We start from the raw sequence: 21,589 nt of genomic DNA, 5'->3' as shown, positions 1-21,589 counted from the left end.
AGTATCAATAACCTCAGACAGGTAGATGACATCACCCTTATGGCAGAAAGTGAAGAAGAACTAAAGAGCCTCTTGATGAAAGTGAAAGAGGAGAGTGAAAAAGCTGGATTAAAACTCAACATTCAGAAAACTAAGATCATGGCATCCACTCCCATCACTTCATGATAAATAGATGGGGAAACAAGGGAAAAAGTGAGACTTTATTTGGGGGGGCTCCAAAATCACTGCAGATGGTGAAATTAAAAGACACTTGCTCCTTGGAAGAAAAGCTATGACCAACCTAAACAGCATATTAAAAAGTAGACATATTACTTTGCCAAAAAAGGTCCATCTAGTCAAAGCTATGGTTTTTCCAGTAGTCATGTAAGAGATGGACTATAAAGAAAACTGAGCAACAAAGAATTGATGCTTTTAAACCATGGTGTTGGAGAAGACTCATGAGAGTCTCTTGGACTGAAACGAGATCCAACCAGTCCATCCTAAAGAAAATCAGTCCCGAATATTCATTGGAAGGACTGATGGTGAAGCTGAAACTCCAATACTTCGGCCACCTGATGAGAAGAACTGACTCATTGGAAAAGACTCTGATGCTAGGAAAGACTGAAGGTGGGAGAAGGGACAACAGAGAATGAGATGGTTGGATGGCATCATGGACTCGATGGACATGGGCTTGAGTAAGCTCCAGGAGTTGGTGATGGACAGGGAAGCCTGGTATACTGCAGTACATGGGGTCACAAAGAGTTGGACACAACTGAGCAACTGAACTGAACTGACTACACTTAAAAATATCTCCAGGGATTGCCCAGTGACCCCTGCAGGGCACAGTTTTCCAGAGTGTGACCTGCCAGATCCAACCAGTCCATCCTAAAGGAAATCAGTCCTGGGTGTTCATCGGAAGGACTGATGCTAAAGCTGAAACTCCAATACTTTGGCCACCTCATGTGAAGAGATGACTCATTGGAAAAGACTCTGATTCTGGGAGGGATTGGGGGCAGGACGAGAAGGGGACAACAGAGGATGAGATGGCTGGATGGCATCACCAACTCGACGGACGTGAGTTTGAGTGAACTCTGGGAGTTGGTGATGGACAGGGAGGCCTGGCGTGCTGCAATTCATGGGGTCGCAAAGAGTTGGACACGAGTGAGCGACTGAACTGAAATGAGTTAGACTTACTTGCTACCTCTGATATAAAGCTCGATACCACCACCTTTTGAGAGGGCTGGAAACCCAGAAGCTAACACTCACATCACTCACATTTTCTTTTTTTTTTTCTTTTAAAGATTTTTTTTTGATGTGGACCATTTCTAAAGTCTTTATAAATTTGTTACAGTATTGTTTCTGTTTTATGTTTTGGCTTTTTGGCCCTAAGGCATGTAGGATCTTAGCTTGGCGACCAGGGATCAAACCTGCACACTTCGCTTGGGAAGGCAAAGTCCCAACCACTGGACTGCCCAGGAAGTTTCTGCTTTAGTGAAAATGACCACTGTCCTCCTGAAGACAGCAGGCAGCGAAACAAGTGTTACTAGAACCATTTGTAACAACTTCTTATCTGTGCTGGAAGAGTGCCCCAGATGGTGGCACCCGTCAAACAAACAAATGGTTTTGTGTTGGCAACAAGGTAACCACAGGATGGGTGAGGAAGCCCCAGAAACTTTGGCAAACAGAAAAGTGGAATGTCCGCTGAATCTTATCATCTAAAATATGGCACTTAGATGTGTATGTCTCTTAAACTTTCATTTTCCTAGTAATTCATTTTCATTGATTTACAAATTACTGCTCAGGACAGACTGCAAATTTCAAAAGGACGCAGTCAGCACAGAGATTTTTGAACAGCAGGGCTTTAGAGCTCTTGCTCTGCAGAAAGTGCATACCACCTTTCAAAATTGCCAAATGCAAGCAAGCGTCTGGAACACAACTTGCTGGAGGTAGAGATTTCCTAAGCAGTCAGCATGCGTGCTAAGTCACTTCAGCCATGTGTGACTCTTTGGGACCCTATGGACGATAGCCTGCCAGGCTCCTCTTCCATGGGATTCTTCAGGCAAGAATACTGAAGTCGGATGTCATTTCCTCCTGGGTGGGATCTTTCCCACCCAGGCTATGAACCCATGTCTCTTACATCTCCTGTGTTGGCAGGCAGGTTCTTTACCACTAGCGCTACCTCACACTTAAACAACCAGGCTTCAGGAAGAGGAAAGAACCTGCTGCTTCCGCTCAGGAAATCACACGGCAGAGGACACTGTCTCTGTCACAGCCTGCAAACAGTGTCCCACGGCTGAGACCAGGCCGGCCACTGAAGGGGTAGCTTGCGGGTGGGAGATGGAATAACGGGCAGACTCCCAGGCCTTGGTGCAGACTGTCCTGTCTGGTCAGTCTGGACTGGGTCTTGGGAATCTGAATTTTAAACCAACTCTACAAAGTGTGCTTGCTTCCCAGGTGGCTCAGCGGTAAAGAATCTGCCTGGGTCGGGAAGAGCCCCTGGAGTAGGAGCTGGTAACCCGCTCCAGTATTCTTGCCTGAAAAACCCCATGGCCAGAGGAGCCTGGAGGGCTACAGTCCATGGTGTTGCAGAAAAGCCGAACACAACTGAGCGACTAAACAACAAAAAACAGGTGTGTTTGGTCCCCACCCCAGCCCCCTGTGGCCAGCTGGTTTACAAAGCAAGGACTCCAGTTTTGGCCTTCCAACCAGCACCATGCGGCCTGCCTGCTTCCCATGGCTTGAACCAGGTTCCACATCTTCACAGACCCCAGGTGACGCACCTGCAAGCAGCTGCTGAAAATTAGAGCTATCAGAAGGGCTCACAAACAAAACAGATTATAATCACTGAGTGCTGGGGCTTCTAGAAGGCATCTCAGGTCACGCGATCCAATCCCCTAATTTACACGGGACGAAACTGAGGCCCCGAGCGGCTGGAGAACTTGCTCATCCACACCAATATCTGGTGAGCAGACTTTCCGGGACCAGCACCAGAAACGCCTAATTCCCCAAGGCTGAAAAGCGGGAGACGGTGGCTTGTCAGGCTGAGAAAAGCTAATGAATTTCCCCAGGAGACAGCTCAATGTAGCGAAGATGGCTCTGAATGTTCCCTCTGTGGCTTGGGGAATCCACACCTCCTTCACAAAGCAGCAGCGCATCCTGCCTTGAAAGGGAGTCAGAGCTGATTATCCCGCTCCCCTGAGGCTGCCTGGAAAACTTGGATTCAATGCTTTCCACCCTTTCCCCCCAACAGTGCCACTTTCTGAAGGGGCTGCTTCGTGGTTGTTCTCTTGGGCTTCTGGCACAGGGTTGGCAGGCAGACAAACTGAAGCAGTTTTAAACCCCCTCCCAAGAAGGCCATTTATCCAGCACAGGGCTGAGGTGGGCTGGAGATCTACAGGGTCCCTGCTATTGTTCTGTTAGTAGCTCAGTCCTGTCCAACTCTTTGTGACCCCATGGACTGTAGCCCACTGTCTATGGGGATTCTCCAGGCAAGAATACTAGAGTGGGTTGCCATGCCCTCCTCCAGGGGATCTTCCTGATCCAGGGATTGAACCTGCATCTCCTGCATTGCAGGCAGATTCTTTACCATTTGAGCCTGCAGGGTCCTCAGGAGGGCCGGGTATAAATCCTCTTGTGCGTCCTCAGACGAGTGTGAGATGGAGTGAGAGGTTCCCACTGCCCTTTAAGATGAAGCCAGCCCAGGGCACCACCCCTTAACACTGCAGACAGTCCTCTTCATCTTCCTAAACTGGCAGGACTCAGATTGTGTGTTTCCACATACAGGTATATGATGCACCGTATAATAAAACTTGGAAACACTCAACCTGATACCTGTGCAGGGCAGCAAGCATTAACTCAGAAACAAACCTACTAGCTTTGTTTCTCCCCTGTGGTGATGTCAGCCCTCCAATAGTCTCTTTACTCTTCGAGAACTCCAAGAGCAAAAAAACAAACTATTTTTTTATTAAGTAGTGATAGATTAAAAAAAAAAAGTCAAATAGTCCATCTGGGCCAGGAGATGAGGAACGGAAGCCACGTGACAGCCAGTCCAACCGTGTGCCACACACACATTTCCCACAGCTTGGGAAATGGCCCAGAATATGGCACACACACCCTTACTCACACTGCGTGTGTGCGTGCAATCCAACTCTTTGTCACCCCATGGACTGTAGTCCGCCAGGCTCCTCTGTCCATGGGATTCTTCAGGCAGGAATACTGGAGTGGGGTGCCATGCTCTCCTGCAGGGAATCTTCCCAACTCAGGGACTGAACCTGCGTCTCTTGTGTCTCCTGCATTGGCAGGCACAGTCATTACCACTAGCACCACCCGGGAAGCCCTACCCGCACTGCACCATCACAATGTATGCACAAGGCACAGAAGCCCAGGTGAGCCATCCACCTGCCTCACCGGTGTGTTCCGTTTCCCAGGTGGTATCTAGTGTCACTATCGAACAATGGTTCCAGTGTCAACACCGAGCCTGGGCTGGGCAGGCAGAGCAGAGAGAGTGTAAGGAGGGACCTGTGACAGATGGCAGGGGAGCCAAGTGTATGCAGAAGGCCCATTGTTCGTCCTAAATGGGGGCTCTCAGGCTCAAGGGAGCTGTGGCTTGCTCACCATCAGATAAGACCCAATGCCTCCCCCTGCTGTCCTCTGCTTGGGGCCAGGGTGAGAGTCAGCAGCCATGACCCTCAACCTCAGCCCAGGTGGACCCTGAATCCAGAACCAAAGGCCTGACCTGCTCCTTTCAGTGTCTGAGACATAAAATAAACCTCAAGGCATGCTGCTCCACCCCACGGGGAAGGGAAAGTGGTGTCAGGTCTAAAGTCCTCTCCTCAGGTCCAACACAGTCCACTGTGGACACAGCCCACCGTGGAGAAGAAATCAACCATAGCGGTGGCTCAGCTAGACCTTCCTCTTGTAGTTTTAGCTACACTGAGTTCAGCGATCATTCTAGGAGCAAACAGGAAGCCCAGAGGAGGTCAAGCCACCTTCTGACGACATAGGAAGTCAGGCAGAAGTCAAGAAAGGGCTGTGGATGCTTCACGGAAAAGCACGTGTATTTCATATCCTATAGATTCCATTGAAAGGGGAGGACAGATGCCTTCCAAAGTCTTTACGACATGAAATGCAAGCTTACAGCATGAGTATCTGTGAGTCATAGGTATTTAAACACCAGTGATCCGAGCCTGCCTAAGAGGGCTTTTCCCAGGTTATGCAATGATTCCAGCAACTCTGGAATTAATGCAACATGACAAGAGACATTTTAAAATTTTAAGTGATTACTCTCTAGTGAGGAAACAGACAATGAAATACAGAAAATAACCCCAAACCCTCCCCCTCCTCGACCTCCTGCCCTGTCCCACAGAGCAATATCGTGTCACAGACTCTGTGTCAACATAACACCAAAACCACCATGTGCTGCGGCCTTTGATGAAAATTACACTTGAATTCCAAATTAAAATAACAGGCCATTAAAAGATGGGAGAGAATGAAAGGAAAAAGATCCGCAGAATGATAAACTTAGAATGAACTTGAGTGGATTAAATTATGTGTCCCTCTGAACCACCACCAAAAAGAAATATTAAAACCGTGAACCCATGACCTGTCTTGAGAGTTAAAATCAAGCCACAATGAAGTTGGACTGGGTCAGGACAGGTCCTAATCCAATGAGTGCTGTTCTCATAAGAGGAAGCAGATCTGGACATAGAAACACACATGGGGTCTGGGGTGGGGGAGTGGTGTTACAGGAAGACAGAGGAAGGGATGGGAGGACGCAACTAGGAGCCAAGAAACAACACGGACTGCCTGGAGCCACCAGCAGCTGGAAGAGGCAGGAAGGATCCACCCTCAGAACCTTTGGAGGGAGTGCAGCATGCTGACACTTTGATTCTGAACTCCTGGCTTCCAGAACTGTGAGAGAGTACATTTCTATTGTCCTAAGTCACCTAGTTTGTGTTCTTGCATTACAGCAGCTGCAGGAAACTTAAAATTATCAACCAGTGGGAAAGGGGAAGCACAGGGAGGTTGTCACCTGCCCATCGTCACGTATGAAATACCGCTAGGACCCAGGACACTGCGGTGGCTCCAGGGTGCTTCCCACTATGCCCAAGTCATTCACAGACAAATGAAGGTGGTTCTTTAAAAACAAAAGTCATTGCAGGGACTTCCCTGGCGGTCCAGTGGCTGAGTCAATGCTCCCATTGCAGGGGGGCAAGGCTGAATTCCTCATCAGGGAACTAGATTACCAACTAAACATCGTTCATGCGACAACTAGAAGTTTGCACATCACAACTACATGCTGTCACTAAAGATCCCTGATGCCTCAAGACCCAGTGCAGCCAAATAAATAAACAAACATTTTGGTGGTCGGGGGAAAGACACTGCAGTTCAAATAGCAGCATGCACAGCAGTGAAATCTTCAGACTGTGGACCCAGGCAGACCTGATGGTTAAAGTCAGCCCAGCCACTCACCAGCGTGGCCAGGGACAAATGACCTGGCTTCTCTGAGCCTCAGTTTCCCCGTCTGAAAACTGAGCCAAACAACTGTATGTACTTCACAGGGCTGTTGGAAAGTGAGAATGAAGTAATCTGGGCAAAATGCTTAGCATGGTGTTCAGCACCCAATCAGCCTGAAATCAAGGTGAGCTACCAATACACAGTTGTTAACAATTTCTCAGATTCTGCCTCTCCAAGTTGTTTGGAGCAGATTCCTGGGCCTGGTATTTCATGATCCTCTGTAATAAGACCTTTGATGTTGAATTATTATTCCAAAGCTCTGGAAGGGCAACTTCCCCACCTCAAGCAGCTGGTGGGAACCTGGCGTTGGTTTCTGGCTCTTTCCATGCGAGTCATTCATCCTGGCTTCACTGTCTTTAGTCATTTACCTTCTCAATTCGTTCCATCAAATTTCTTCTTGCTGGCCTTTTTCCAGCCTCCCCTGAAGTGAGTTTAACGTAATTTGGGGACACTGGGTGGCTTGTTCTGAAAAAGGCAAACCTTTAAATTGTATATGAAGGATACATCGTATCTTCAGTCCAGAATCTTTCAGGTAACTGTGAACTGAGAAGCCAATGAGTCCATGTTTGAATGAGTCCGTGATTGAAATGTGCAACCCCTAATAATTTGTGAGCTCTTTACCTTCAAATGTCTAAACCCCAAAATCACTTTGCTGTCTGTTTTATCCATATTAGTGGAGATGACAGAAAATCTTTCAACAGAAACCCAAAAGCCTTTTTGAAGCCATTACCAAGTACAAAGCCTCAGACCTTTAGCTTCTCTAGTTGGATTTATTGTGTCAGCATGAAAGTCTTTTTTAAAAAAATAATGGAAATTGCTATAATTATAATCACTTTAGAACACCAGTATTATTATTAATAAGACCAAATTACATGGTTCAAGCAGCTGCTGGTTCTCTCCTGTTAGAAGGAAGTCATGTAATGGTATCAGAGCCCCAGCTCTCATCTCCATGCCAACATGGGGCTGCTCACATACGGGATTCTGGGTGGATGCCTGTGATGCCTTAGAAGGGTGTCAGGCTGAAAGAGGGACCCCAGTTCTTGATTAAAGCACCCAGGGACTGAACACATTTCCAGCCTTTCCCAGGAGAGAGCAAGGAGCATGGGGCTCTGGTTCCTGTTGAATCTTCTTGTACAGTCTCTCCCATGCACGCCTGGATCCAATTATTCAGGATGCTGAGGCTTGAGCCTCACCCTGAAGGAAGGGGATGCACAGAGGGGTGGCTGGGGCTGGGAGAGTCCAGTCTGGGTCATATGTTAAGTTCCTAATACCTGAGGGTGCACAGTTCGGGGATCTCTGGTTGATGAGAAAAACAAGAGGCCAAAAACCAAAGAAAATAAGACAGAAGGGAGGAAGGGAAGGGACCAGGTGTTTGCCAGGTCATTGAGAACTTGGGTTCTGGAGTCCAACGGCCTGGGTTCAACTTGTGGTGCTTTCTAGAGCTTTGCTTTTGCCTTGTCCCATTGCCGTGGGAAAGCCACTCAACTCCAAACTTCAGTTGTGCTGTCTACTAGATGGGGGTAAGAACTTGGGGCCCTTCTGAGGATTCCTGGGGAAGGCACCTGGAAGGCATGTAACACGGTGCTGGCCACAAGGGGAGCCCTCCATACTATCTATGACTATCCCTTCATTTTCAAAAGATTCTCTTGAATTTACAACTCCATTTTTCTCTCCACCTAAGCAAGTTTTATTTTAGGCTTCAGAAAATCAGCAGAGCACATATGCAGGACTCTTGGCAATTAACAGAGCAGGAAAACTTCCATTAAGTTCAGAAGTCACCCCACAGCTGCCCCCTCTTGCCTGTTACAGACCCCCAGTTAGTGGTCTGGGATGTTTCAGGAGGAGGCAGGCAGAGAATGAATTCTGATTTACTTGTCATTAACACCTAAGAGTTTACAGTAGGCATTTGGAATGAGCACACATGAATTCTGCTATAAAGCAGCTTATTACTAAATCAGGCCAAGGAAAAGGCACAGAATATTTCACTTCCCGTCAAATGTAAAAATTAAATCTAGATTGTTAAAAAGAGCCTTCCCTGGAAACATGAGAATGTATAACTGAGAAGTAACTGAGAAGTACTGAGAAGTAACCTTGAATGAACTACTTCCTTGGCTTCAGTAAGACAGCAGCATAAGATACTCAATACATTCTTCTTAATTCAATAAACTTCATCATTTTAGAGTAAAGGTGATTGGACTAATTAATAAAGACAAACTATTATTTGAGAGTCCCTGGGACAGCAAGAAGATCCAACCAGTCCATCCTAAAGGATATCAGTCTTGAATATTCTTTGGAAGGACTGATACTGAAGCTGAAACTCCAATACTTTGGCCACCTGATGAGAAGAGCTGACTCACTAGAAAAGACCCTGATGCTGGGAAAGATTGAGGGCATGAGGAGAAGGGCACAACAGAGGTTGAGATGTCTGGATGGCATCACCGACTCAATGGACATGAGTTCGAGTAAACTCCGGGAGTTGGTGATGGACTGGGAGGCCTGGCGTGCTGCAGTCCATGGGGTCGAAAAGAGTCGGACACGACTGAGCAACTGAACTAAACTGAACTTTGGGTGTCAGGACCCACACTGCCCAGATTAATTTTTGTTGTTGAGTCACTCAGTTCTGTCCAAGGGATTTCCCAGGCAAGAATACTAGAGTAGGTTGCTATAGTTGAGAAAATTCTCTTCCACTCAAAACATCAAGACACACATTCCCAGGTGGTAATGATTATTTGTTCCAAAAGATTATCCTTGGGCCACAAGAGAGGTTCACCCTCAATATCTCAGCGAAATCTCCTGAAAAATGAAATGTACCAGACTCTCACTGCCAGCGCATGATCTCACGTGGTAGCCTTCACCAGTACCAACCTCTCCTGGCCAAGTTAAGCTTTGTCAGCTGACTCCCTCCCCCTCGACTTCCCACTGCCCCCCAGCCACCCTCCACCAGAGATGCCAAAAACAGCCCTCAGATGAAAGGCAAGCAGAATCAAAGTTTTGAGCCGCAATACATTTTTGAAGGCTTTTCTCTTTTCAACTAATTAAACAAGTATAGAAGTTATTCAGTGGGGTTTCTTTTTTTAAAGAGATTAGCATGGCATGTCTTTCCTCTTAAGAAAGTCTTGAATAATTTAATTAGAATTACACCGAAGTCATGAGTATGTGCTATTTATGGAGGAATCACAGCTGAATTAAAAACCAAATGACAATGTTAAAAATAAAAATAAAGTATCTTCAGACAGCATATTTGATCGATAAGAAAAACTTGACTTGAAATCACAGATTGAGTACTTTGGAAGGAGGAGGGGAGCCAAATCTACTCCTAGGATTTGGTTTTTCTTAAAATGACCGGGCCTGGGCACATGGGTTTCTTGCTACAAAAAAGTGCTAATAACTGAAAATCAGGATAAGATCGCTGTTTGATTTTAATTTGCCATTGGGAGACCACTTGGTCTCCGGGAGCCTGACTCAGCCCATGTTTTTTTCCCAGTCCCTTTACTGCATTTAGCACGTTCCATACACGTGCATAGACTCTTTCATCGGTGCTGAGGGCCCAGGCAACCTGGAGCCGCTGGGCAGCCCGGAGGAAACTGCCTAGCCAACTCGGAGAGAGCAAAGTGGCGCCGTGGAAGCACGGCTCCTTCCACCGGCAGCCAGCGAGCCAGCCTGCTAAGACAGCGTTGCTTTGAGCTGAGATAAAGCAAGAATCCCTTGTAAGGGGTACTGCGCCGTTGGAGGCTGGCCACGAGCCTCCTGAGCGATGAGACAGCACGGGGGCGGGGGTGGGAATATTAGCGCAAAGTGCTTTCCCTCGGATCAGCAGCATCGCTCCCTGGGCCCACCAAACAGTCTCTTCGTTGAAAAGAGGTGTCGTTCGCCAGGGGCAATGCCATTAGAGGCAAGTTACAGGTCTCTCGCCTCGCAGGCACATGGTGAGGAACAGCTAACAAGTTCGGAAGCACGCACCCCGGCTGCGCCGGGGGCTGGGCAGCTCCGCATCCCGAGTGCGCGCGCCCTGACTCCTGACCTGGAGCCCCGCTGGGTCCCCAAGATCTCTCCGGGAACAGCTGCTGCTGCTCTGTGGGAGACGCTAAGCTGCGGGGGAGGCACAGCTGGGCGCCCCCAAAAGTCCCCCAGAAGCCCCCGGCTGCAGGGCGCCCAGTCGGAGAGGGCTGGCTAGCGCGCACCGACCTACCTTCTGCGGGGGGGTCCCGATCTGCATCTCCAGGTAGTAGCCGCGGCCGGAGTCCCCCTGCAGGTTATCCACCATAGCCAAGAAGTTGGCCGCACCCCCAGCGGGCTCCAGGGCGAGCGCCAGGCCGTCCGCGCGGGGCTCAGCCGGGGGTCCGGGCCCCGGGGTAGGCACAGCCCCCCGGCTCGTGGCCGAGGCCACCCGGAGAGGCAGCGTGAAGGGCGCGGAGGCCAGCGCCGGGGCCGCTCGTAGGAGCCACTGAGCCAGCAGCGGCAGCAGCAGCGCCCGGGCCAGCGCGCCCATGCCCGCGGTGGGGCTTGGGGGGCGCGCTGGGCCGGGCCCGTCCCGTCCGGCGACAGCGGCTCAGCGACTCGGCGGCGCGCGGGGCTGCGGGGCAGGGCTGGGCGCGCAGCGGGGCCGGCGGCGGCGGACCGGAGGAGGAGGACCGAGAAGGAGGCGCGGCCGGAGCGGGAGGAGGAGGCGCCGGAGCCGCCCCAGCCCGCGCCAAGTTCTGCAAGTTGGTCGCCGCTGCCCCCTCTGGCGGGCGGCGGCTGCCCCGCAAGGGCCGGGCCCCTCCCCGCCCCGGCCAAGGTCAAAGCGAGGCGCGGGGTGCGCCCGGGTCCCCTCAGGCTGGCCCCGTTCACCCTCGCTCGTCTCGGGCGGCGCCTCTTTCCCGGGAAACTAGAGTCCCCAATTTCCTCGGAACGCGCCCCGCTGCCGCGGCCAACGGATGTGACGAGGCTCATCTGATACCAGAGGGGAAAGTTTCGGGAACCCTTAAAGGGGCAGCGAGGGCCTGAACGGGCTCCCTGGCCCCGCGCACCAGGTGCCCCGCAGGTGTTCCCCAGCCCCGCAGTGGCGGGGGCTGCCAGGGGTGACGTGGGGGTCAGAGGGAAGTGCAGGGAATCGTAAAAACGCAGCGAGCATCTCAAGGAGTGTAAGAGTCTGCGCCTCCCCTCGCCAAGTCCGTCCCTGCAGCCTTTCAGCCTTCCCGGAGTCCGGCTGCTTCTCGGGGCATTTTCCGTGCACTGCGCACCCCCACCCCCAACCCGCGTTCCGCATCCCCACTTCTGAGGCCCCTGAATGATTTTGACGAGATCTGATTGGAGGCTGGGAGAGGTGAGGGTTTGGAGAGCCGGGCGAGGACGCGAGAGCTTTGGAGACTTCCCCCTAAAAAGCCTGGGGGAGGTGGGGGGGTTCTTGCTGCTGTAGCTGCGCCGGCCTCGGTTCTTCTTCTGCGCCCAGCGTTGCGGCTGGGAGGTGGCGTCCGCAGCTGGCTTTGAGCCTGGTCTTCTTTGCCCCCTGCTCGACCGTAATGCAGATAGGATGCTGCTAGGAGCTGCACTTCACCTGCCCCAGGACTCCCTCACTCCATCGGGCAAGTTGCAGTCATCATCCAAAATCAGGGCCATTGAATTTACAGCTCTGCCTCCATCCCTCCCGTTCCCGCTTCCCCCAAGCTCTCCGCGGATGGTCTAATTAATACTTGTTTAGCCACAGACACCAAGGCAGACCCAGAAATGCATTCAGTAATGCAAGCGATCAGTGATTTTATTTTAAATATTAAACGCAGGGGGGACAATTACACGAGCTGAAGTCCATTGATTTCTACTGAAACGGGGAGTAGACAGTGCTTTCTGCCTCCTCCAGCTGAATTATGTTGGCTGTTTTTTAAAAAAACAAACAAGCCCATCTTCAAACAGTAGGGAGGTTGGAGGAATCTTCCCTCCTCCCTGCAATTTCCAGTTACTGCTTGCTACTCAAGATTTGATTTTTACTCCTATCTTCTCAATTTTAGAATCATGTCTAGCTCTGCAAGGGACCCTTATGTCAGAGATCTTCAGCTGTATTGATTTTCAGATGACTTTAACTATAAATCATACTTTTCCCAAACTATATCCCAACTTTAACAAATCCCTGGCCACACAAAAAAAGGTCCGGTTGGGTCCTGGGATATAACCTAAGTTGATATTCCTCATAAATCTGCATAGTGATACCAGAGCTATTATATTCATATATTCACATTTCAAATTCAAGGTTGGAGAAGTGTAATTTTTAAAAAAATGATTATTTATACTCCTCAGTGTCCATTCTTGAGGGGTTCAAAAAGACATCGAGACAGCTCTCCGAAGACTGCAACCTTGTAAGAAAAACCCATGAAATTTATTAAGGACATTGACACACGGGCTACGTGACATAGAAGTTCAACATAAGAGACATTTGCTCTAATAATTAAACAGCCCAGGAGAAGTTTTTTAAAAACCGAGTCTAATTAAGGTTTGTCCTTCAGGAAACTCCTGACTCCATCTAATATGAGTATTCATGAGCTTTTCATTTTAAGAGGGCTTGTTTAGGTTTGTGGGTAAACAGATGCAGTAAAATATAGTCACAGAGGACCTCAGGCAGTTTTAATGGAGGGCAGAGCTGCCACATCAGAAAATAATGCAGACAGAAGTGACAGCATCTGATGACTGTCCCCTGGGTGGCATCTGTTTTCATGAATGGTCTTAGAATTCTTGACCCCTGCTCAGAACTCTGGTGCTGGCTGGATTTAGGAAACAATCATTTTACTTCCAGGTGTTTTAACTGAAATCATATGTGGCAGTCCTCCCATAGGGTGGCTTTGGGTTTCTTTTACAGCATCCTTGAAGGGCTTCAAGAAATATCAATCTCAGATATGCAGATAACACCACCCTTATGGCAGAAAGTGAAGAGGAACTAAAGAACCTCTTGATGAAGGTGAAAGAAGAGAGTGAAAAAGTTGGTTTAAAGCTCAACATTCAAAAAAATAAGATCATGGCATTTGGTTCCATCACTTCATGGCAAATAGGTGGGGAAACAATGGAAACAGTGAGAGACTTTATTTTCTTGGGCTCCAAAATCACTGCAGATGGTGACTTCACCCATGAAATTAAAAGACACTTGCTCTTTAGAAAAAAAGCTATGATCAACCTAGACAGCGTATTAAAAAGCAGAGACATTACTTTGCCAACAAAGGTCCATCTAGTCAAGGCTATGGGTTTTCCAGTAATCATATATGAATGTGAGAGTTTAACCATAAAGAAAGCTGAGCACTGAAGAATTGATGCTTTTGAACTGTGGTGTTGGAGAAGACTCTTGACAGTCCCCTGGACTGAAAGGAGATCAAACCAATTAATCCTAAAGGAAATCAATCCTGAATATTCACTGGAAGGACTGATGATGAAGCTGAAACTCCAATACTTTGGCCACCTGATGAGAAGAACTGACTCCTTAGAAAAGACCCTGATGCTGGGAAAGATTGAAGGCAGGAGAAGAAGGGAATGACAGAGGATAACATGGTTGGATGGCATCACCGTCTTGATGGACATGAGTTTGGGCATGCTCTGGGAGTTGGGGATGGACAGGGAAGCCTGGCATGCTGCAGTCCATAGGGTTGCAAAGAGTCAGACACAACTAAGCAACTGAACTGACTGAGTGAGTGAAGGGCTTCTCCAAGGAAGAAACCACTTCTCCCTTGTGGGTGATCAATAGAGTGGGAAGGGAGGAGGTGACCCCTCACTCCTTGAGGACAGCCCCGCATCCTCTTCAGACTGGCCTGTGTTCCCTTACTGTACTCATAGCTCCCCCCTCTCCCCTCCCTCTCCTTCTCACCCTTCTTCTCCCCTCTCCTCTCCTCCCATTCCTCCCTCCAGCCTGAACACCTCCACTCTCGGCCACACTCTTTCTTGGCCCACTCAGGAGCATCAAAGCCCTGCAGTGAGATGGTCCTTCCCTCCTTGCCATGCCCCTGGACAGCAGGAGGTGAGATTGGGTCTCACATCCCAGCCCACATTGTTCACCAGGGATTCCTTCCATGGATACAACGTGTTCGGCCAGAAAGGTTGTCATTGATATGTGTGCTGACGTTCCTTGGCTTATACACTGGCTCCGAGTTCCTTTGACACCAGCAGTTCTCAGAATTTTTGGTTTAAGGCCCCTCTTAAAAATTGACCCCAAAGAGCTTTTATTTATGTGGGTTTTATCTATCGACAGTCAGCAAATTAGGAACTAGAAGTGAGAAATTTTAACAGTATGTAGTAATTCATGTAAAATAGCTATAACAAACCCACTACACAGCAACATCAATAACATTTTAATAAAAACGAACTTTACTTTTCAAAAGATGAGAAGAATCACGTTATTTTTGCACTTTTGCAAATCTCTCTCTGGCTTAATAGAAGGCAGCTGGATTGTGATATCTGTATCTATATTCAGTCTATCAGGAAGCTGCTGGAAAATACTGTCCAACAGGCAGGAGAGAATGAGTGTGAACAAGGCAAATAACATTTTTGTATTATAAAAAATGTTTGGAGCTAAAGGACCTCCTGAAAGGGTCAGTCTACACCTTGAGAACTGCTGCTTTGCAATATCTTTTTGGTTTTTATGTTTGCATCTTAAATAATTTTCAACATAAAAAGAGTCCTTTGTACCAGGCACTATGTCAACAATGGGGAGGAAAAAGCGAAATAAGAGCTGGTCCTTAAGTTTGCAGACTAGACCCAGGAGCCAGTCCCAATATCCTAGTGATGCCTGGCCTCCCCAGACTTAGCAGGAGGGGATCCCTGCCACTGTAGCCAGAAGAAGCTGGTCCATTGATCTTTTCATTCTCCTGCAGCTTTATTTCCCACCTGCCTCCAGGTGCCTTGTAGGCAACATCCGAACATTTTGGTTAAACGTTTCTCTCTTCTGTTTTTTTAAACCTGCCCTGATCCTGCCGCTCTGCAGCTAGTGCTTCTAATCTCCTGCCCTCTGAAAATGCTGCCTGCACTCCCATCCCAAATTCCACCCTCTCCTTCACTCCTCACTTACAAGTCCCCATCCACACATGGACAGGCTGTGCCCTGGTGGGCAGTCTCCAGCCTTATCCTACTCAGCCCCTGGGTAACAGTATCCATCCACATCTGGGTTCTCCATCCACATCTCCATCAAGCCTGACTTTTCACTAGAATCACCCAGGGATCCTGCAAGTGACTCTTTCCTAGAGGTTCCCATTCAGTTGGTTTGGGGCATGGCTCCTAAACTGCTAGTTTTCAAAGTTTCCAAGTGACTCTGGAATTTGAACCTGGGAGAATGAGATTTACCAATCTGATTGAAGAGTCTCAGTGCCCCCATTGTCCTGAATTGATTTGGAAATTTCAGTGTGCACCCAGGGGTCTTTCATATTTAAAAAAACAATTTCTTGCTGTGTTGAGTGAAAAGACCTAGAAAAAAGTGAGCATCCCTAGTGCCTGAATTAAGGTTTCTAAATATTATTTCCCTCTACTCCAGGCCTCTTAGGAGAAGGCCGATTTCAGGCCTGGAGCAGAAAGCCAACAAAATGACCCTGGGATATCTCATCATACCAGAGAGTGAGGATGTTTATCAAAGGTTCCTGAGGTCCTGTCAAGAGCCAGGGCAGAGGTGCAACCATTTAAACATCATTAGAAGTAGTAATTTCAATGGCTCAGAACATTTCAATTATGTTGAAACCTATTCATTCATGATGTTCTTTTACAAAGTACATCGATTATCTTTGAAGAATGCTAAGGGGCCTAACTAATTATTTTTAAAAACTGGCAGAGAAAGGAGAAGAATCAAGGATTTGTTATCTTCCCTTTCTTGTTCAAACCATGCCTTAGTAGAACCAAATAGCTGGTGAAGGGGAATTTCTCTTTATAGAAGTATTTCAGCTAATAAATGAAGGATGATGGAATTAGACTTGCCATTTTGCAGCCCCTAATGAATTTTTTTTTAATATCTTATTATTTTTGTATTTGGTTGGTCAGGTCTTCGTTGTACCATGCAGGATCTTTCCTTGCAACGTGAGGACTCTCTCGTGGTGGTGTTTGGGCTCCAGAGTGCTCTGGCTCGGTAGTTGTGGTGCACAGGCTTAGTTACCCCCATAGTATGTGGGACCTTAGTTCCCTGACTAGGGATTGAGCCTGTGTCCCCTGCATTGCAAGGCAGATTCTTAATCACTGGACCATCAGGGAAGTCCCAGCCTCTAATGAAATAATGGATCTAGGCATTGAACATACACTGCTGATAACACCACACAGCATCCTCTGCCTCCTGATGGAAGGTCACAATGCTACCTGTGAGATGTTCTTGCCAAAAAAATCAAACCTGAATCTGATCAAGTCTCTAAACCATAGGTTGGCCAACCACATCCTGGGGGCCAGATCTGGCCTGCTGCTTGTTTTTATGAATAAAACTTTGTTGAAACACAGCCACACCTATTTACTGAAGTACTTGCAACAGAGACCATATCGTCCTTAAAGGCTAAAATATTTACTGCCTAACCTTTATAGGGGGAGAAGGCAATGGCAACCCACTCCAGTACTCTTGCCTGGAGAATCCCAGGGACAGGGGAGCCTGGTGGGCTGCCGTTTATGGGGTCGCACAGAGACGGACACGACTGAAGCAACTTAGCAGCAGCAGCAGCAACCTTTACAGGGGGCTTCCCTGGTGGCTTAGTGGGTAAAGTATCTGCCTGCAATGCAGAGACATGGGTTCTATCCCTGGCTTGGGAAGATCCCTTGGGGAAGGAAATGACAACCCCACTCCAGTATTCTTGCCTGGGAAATCCCATGGACAGAGGAGCTTGGTGAGAGTCCATTGGGTCACAAGAATTGGAAATGACTTAGCAACTAAACCACCACCAACCCTTTAAAGACAAAGTCTGCCAACCCTGCTCTAGATCACAAGAGTGCCAAGACCCTTATCAACAAATTACAATTTAGGGACATTATTTGGATCCTGATATGAACACATTGAAAAAGTTACTTATGAGACAAATTAGGGAAATTTGAACACTAGTTGGAGGATGTTGTGGAATTATTGTTAACATTTTAGATGTAATAATAGCATCAAGTGTATATGTGTCTGTATGTGTGTAAGAGTTCTCATCTAGTGAGGGCTTATTCTGTAGTGTTTACAAATGAAATGAGAATTGTTTCAAAATAATATGGGTTGGTGGGGAATGTGCCAGGCAGTGTCCTCAGTGAAATAGACAATCCTAATAGTAACCCTATCAGCAGGCACCGTTAGCATTCCCATTTTACAGATGAGAACCAAGGCACAGGTTCGAAATCTGAGTCCCAATTTCAGATCCTGTGGTCTTCATCACGGGGCTTGGGTCTTCTATTTAGTGTGGATTTTCTGCAGATCACAGGATGGTTGAACTGAGGAGGACCTCCAGAGGAGCACCGGCAGGGAGAGCCTGCCGACAGTGGCCACATTTCCCTGTCAGTCATTTAGCAGGCATATGTTGAGTGTACCTCTGTGTCAGTGCCAAGTTACAGCCAGAGCTAGATGGGCCTATAAGACTGGACGGCCCCTCCCATCAGAGGCCACAGCAGGAGACAGACTTTAAATACACCTCCTTTTTGGAGACACCGCTGCAGCTTCTGGATGGAGGAGAGTTTGAGGCGGTGAGTCTGGAGACAGGGAGAACAATCTGGAGGTCACCAGCTCACTCCGTGAGGATGGAGACACTGGGCATGGAGAGGGAGAGGTCGTGTCTAGTGTTCAGAAGTGAAATCTGCACAGCGTTGGGAAGAAGGATGACAGGGCTCATGGTAGGACACTAACAGTGTACAGGCGTCTTCATGATAATTCCTCCTCTCTGCCCGTGGCTGGCGCGCCTCAGTTTTCAGAGCAGAGACACAAACCCATCTCACCTTGATCCTCAAAAGGTGGGAGCTGGGGGTGGCGCATGTCCCCGTGTATGAGAGAACATTGAGAGACAGGAACACTGAGCTCCCATCACGTTCTGGACGCTCCTTCCTCTGATTCGCACACTCTGACTATGGTCTGAGGTGAGCATCCCATACCCAGGCCACGGAGGAGTGCACAGAGGCAGAGTTCAAGGTCAGCCTGAGATCACAGTGAGTAAATGGCCAACCTATTTGAACCTGGTCCATCAACTGCCCAAGACTATGTTCTTTTTCCTAAACCATGTTGCTTTCTATTTTTTTTATTTTATTGAAGAATAGTTGATTTATAATGCTGTGTTAATTTCTGCTATACAGCAAAGTAATTCAGTTATCATGGTTTAGTCACTAAGTCATGTCTGACTCTTTGCAACCCCATAGACAGTAGCCCGCCAGGCTCTTCTGTCCATGGGATTTTCCAGACGAGGATACTAGAATGGGTTACCATTTCCTTCTCCAGGGGATCTTCAACACCAAGGGATCAAACCTGGATCTCCTGCATTGCAGGCAGATTATTTACCAATGAGCCACCAGGAAAGCCTGATTCAGTTATGCATACATATATTCTTTTTCATATTCTTTTCCATTATGGTTTATCACAGGATACTGAATATCGTCCCCTGCGCGATACAGTAGCACTGTTATTTATCCATGCTATAATAGTTTGCATCTGCTAATTCCGAACTCCCAATCCCTGCCCCTCAACCTTCCTCCCCCTTGACAACCACAAATCTGTTCTTTCTGTCTGTGAGTCTGTTTGGTAGATGTGTTTATTCATGCGGTATTTTAGATTCCACATGTAAGTCATATCACATGGTACTTGTCTTTCTCTGTCTGACTTACTTCCCTTAGTATGAAAATCTCTAGGTCCATCCATGCTGCTGCGAATGGCATTATTTCATACAGTCTTCTTAAAATGACTAAGCAGGCACAGTAGTCCTGTTCCCTCTGGGAGAGACGGAAGTGGGGGCTCACATCCACTTCCTCACAGCAATCTCCCTTTAGACATTTAAAATAGGTCTCCCTTTAAAAAAAAGCCATGCATACCTTTAGGAATACATTGCTTGGATAAATAAGGCTCATCAGTATTGTATTACATCAGTTGGGTTCCACCTAGAGAGGCAGTCTGTCAAACTCACAGAGATTTCCAAATGTTTGTCCACTGCCAGCCCTGCCCTTTGAATGAGTGCAGAGGTAACAGCCAAAGGAAGCACAAAGGCTCTCAGCCCAGAGACCTGGGATCAACTTCTGCCAAGGACCATTAGAACATCCCCAGGCAACTGTCTTCCACTCTCTGAGCCTGAGTTTCTAAGGAAACACCCTCCTCCAGGGGCATGTTTTCATACAATCAGGATGAATGGCATCCCCTGAGGTCATGTATCAGAATGGTTTTGGTTTTGCTGGCTTTAGTAGGTTCCCTCAATACTATTTGTTCACATTTTAACTGCTCCAAAGCCAGGACTCAGATGTTAGTCACCTGAGAAGGCATACATTTGGTCGTGATTCCTGCTGGATGAATCACAAGCTAGAATCAAGATTGCCGGGAGAAATATCAACAACCTCAGATATGCTGATGATACGACTCTTAACAATGGAAAGTTAAGAGGAACTAAGGAGTGAAAGAGTAGAGTGAAAAAGCTGGCTTAAAACTCATCATTAGAAAAATGAAGATCATGGCATCCTGTCCCATCACTTCATGGCAAGTAGATGGGGGGAAAAGTGGAAACAATGGCAGATTTTATGTTGGGCTCCAAAATCATTGGGGACAGTGACTACAGGCATGAAATTAAAAGACACCTGCTCCTTAGGAAAAAAGATATGACAAACTTAGACAGCATGTTAAAAAGCAGAGACATCACCATTGCTGACAAAGCTGAATATAATCAAAGCTGTGATTTTTCTAGTTTTCATATATGGATGTGATAGTTGGCAGAGTGCTGAAGAATTGACGCTTTTGAACTGTGGTGCTGGAGAAGACTCTTAAAGAGTGCCTTGGACAGCAAGGAGATCAAACTAGTTAATCCTAAAAGAAATCAACTGTGAATATTCATTGGAAGGACTCTTGCTGACGCTGAAGGTCCAATATTTCGGCCACCTGATGCGAAGAGCCAATTCATTGGGAAGAACCCTGATGCTGGGAAAGATCGAAGGCGAAAGGAGAAGGGGATGACAAAGGATGAGATGGTTGGATGGCATCACTAATTCAATGGACATGAGTTTGACTAAACTCCAGGAGATAGTAAAGGACAGGGAAGCCTGGCTTGCTGCAGTCCACAGGGTCCCAAAGAGTAGGACACGACTTAGCAACTGAACGACAAAAACCCACATCATGAGTGGTGACCATTGTCCTTGCCATTTCAGTTGCCACACCACTTAAGGATCATTTGAGAAAGCTGTATGAGTCTTGAGATTGTCCAAAACTTTCTGTTGATATTCAGATAATATCCAGAAAGCCCAGCAAAAATGCTTGTAGAAAGGTGGATACCACAGTAGGAAACCACTGTGGTGGCAGGGTAAGGGAAATGCCCTAAAAATGCCTACATCCTTGTCCCCAGAACCTGTGAATAAGTTACCTTATATGGCAGAAGGAATTTTGCAGGTGGAGTTAAATTATGCCCCTTGGGCTTGGGGGAGCAGCCTAGATTAGCCAGCGGTGCCTGTCTAATCACTGCATCCTTCAAATCAGACAGCCTTTCCCAGCTGTGGGAGGTAGTGGTGATTAGGGAAGAACTGTTAGAAAGGTGCAGTGTTGCCAGTTTGGGGATGGGGGTGGGGGACCAAGCCAAGGGATGCAGGTGACCCGAGCAGTTTGTAAAGACAAAGAAACAGACTCTCCCCTATAGGTCCCGAGAGGGAGAATAGCACTGCTGGCAGCTTGAGTTGAGCCCACTGAGACCCAAGTCAGACTCTGACCTTGACACGTGTAAGATAATAAAATTCATGCTCTTTTTACTGACTTTGTTACAATGTTGCTTCTGCTGTTTTTTCTTATGTTTTGGCTTTTGTGGCCCTGAGCCATGTGGGATCTTAGTTCCTGGATCAGGGATTGGGGCCATACTCTCTGCATTGGAAGGCAGTCTTAACCACTGGGGTGCCAGGGAACTCCCAAATTCATGCTGTTTTAAGCCACCAAGTCTGTGGTTCTTTGTTATAGCAGCAACAGGAAACTGATTCACCACTCTTAAGAAATGGT

The 21,589-nt window shown here is 47.7% G+C and overlaps 1 protein-coding gene across 1 annotated transcript in view; it reads right to left on the bottom strand.

Annotated features, from left to right (window-relative positions):
- The window catches only part of BACE2 (beta-secretase 2), a 104,287-nt gene extending 93,303 nt beyond the window's left edge, over window positions 1-10,984 (bottom strand). The window contains exon 1 of the mRNA XM_052641515.1: window positions 10,685-10,984. Coding sequence (XP_052497475.1) covers window positions 10,685-10,984 — 300 coding nt within the window. The remainder of the gene's footprint in view (window positions 1-10,684) is intronic.
- Window positions 10,985-21,589: the final 10,605 nt, after the last annotated feature.

Source organism: Budorcas taxicolor, chromosome 1 (genome assembly GCF_023091745.1).
Source record: "Budorcas taxicolor isolate Tak-1 chromosome 1, Takin1.1, whole genome shotgun sequence".
In the NCBI taxonomy this organism is placed as follows: domain Eukaryota; kingdom Metazoa; phylum Chordata; class Mammalia; order Artiodactyla; family Bovidae; genus Budorcas; species Budorcas taxicolor.
Note: the sequence above shows the minus strand (reverse complement) of the source record. Positions and strands in the feature narration are given on the sequence as shown.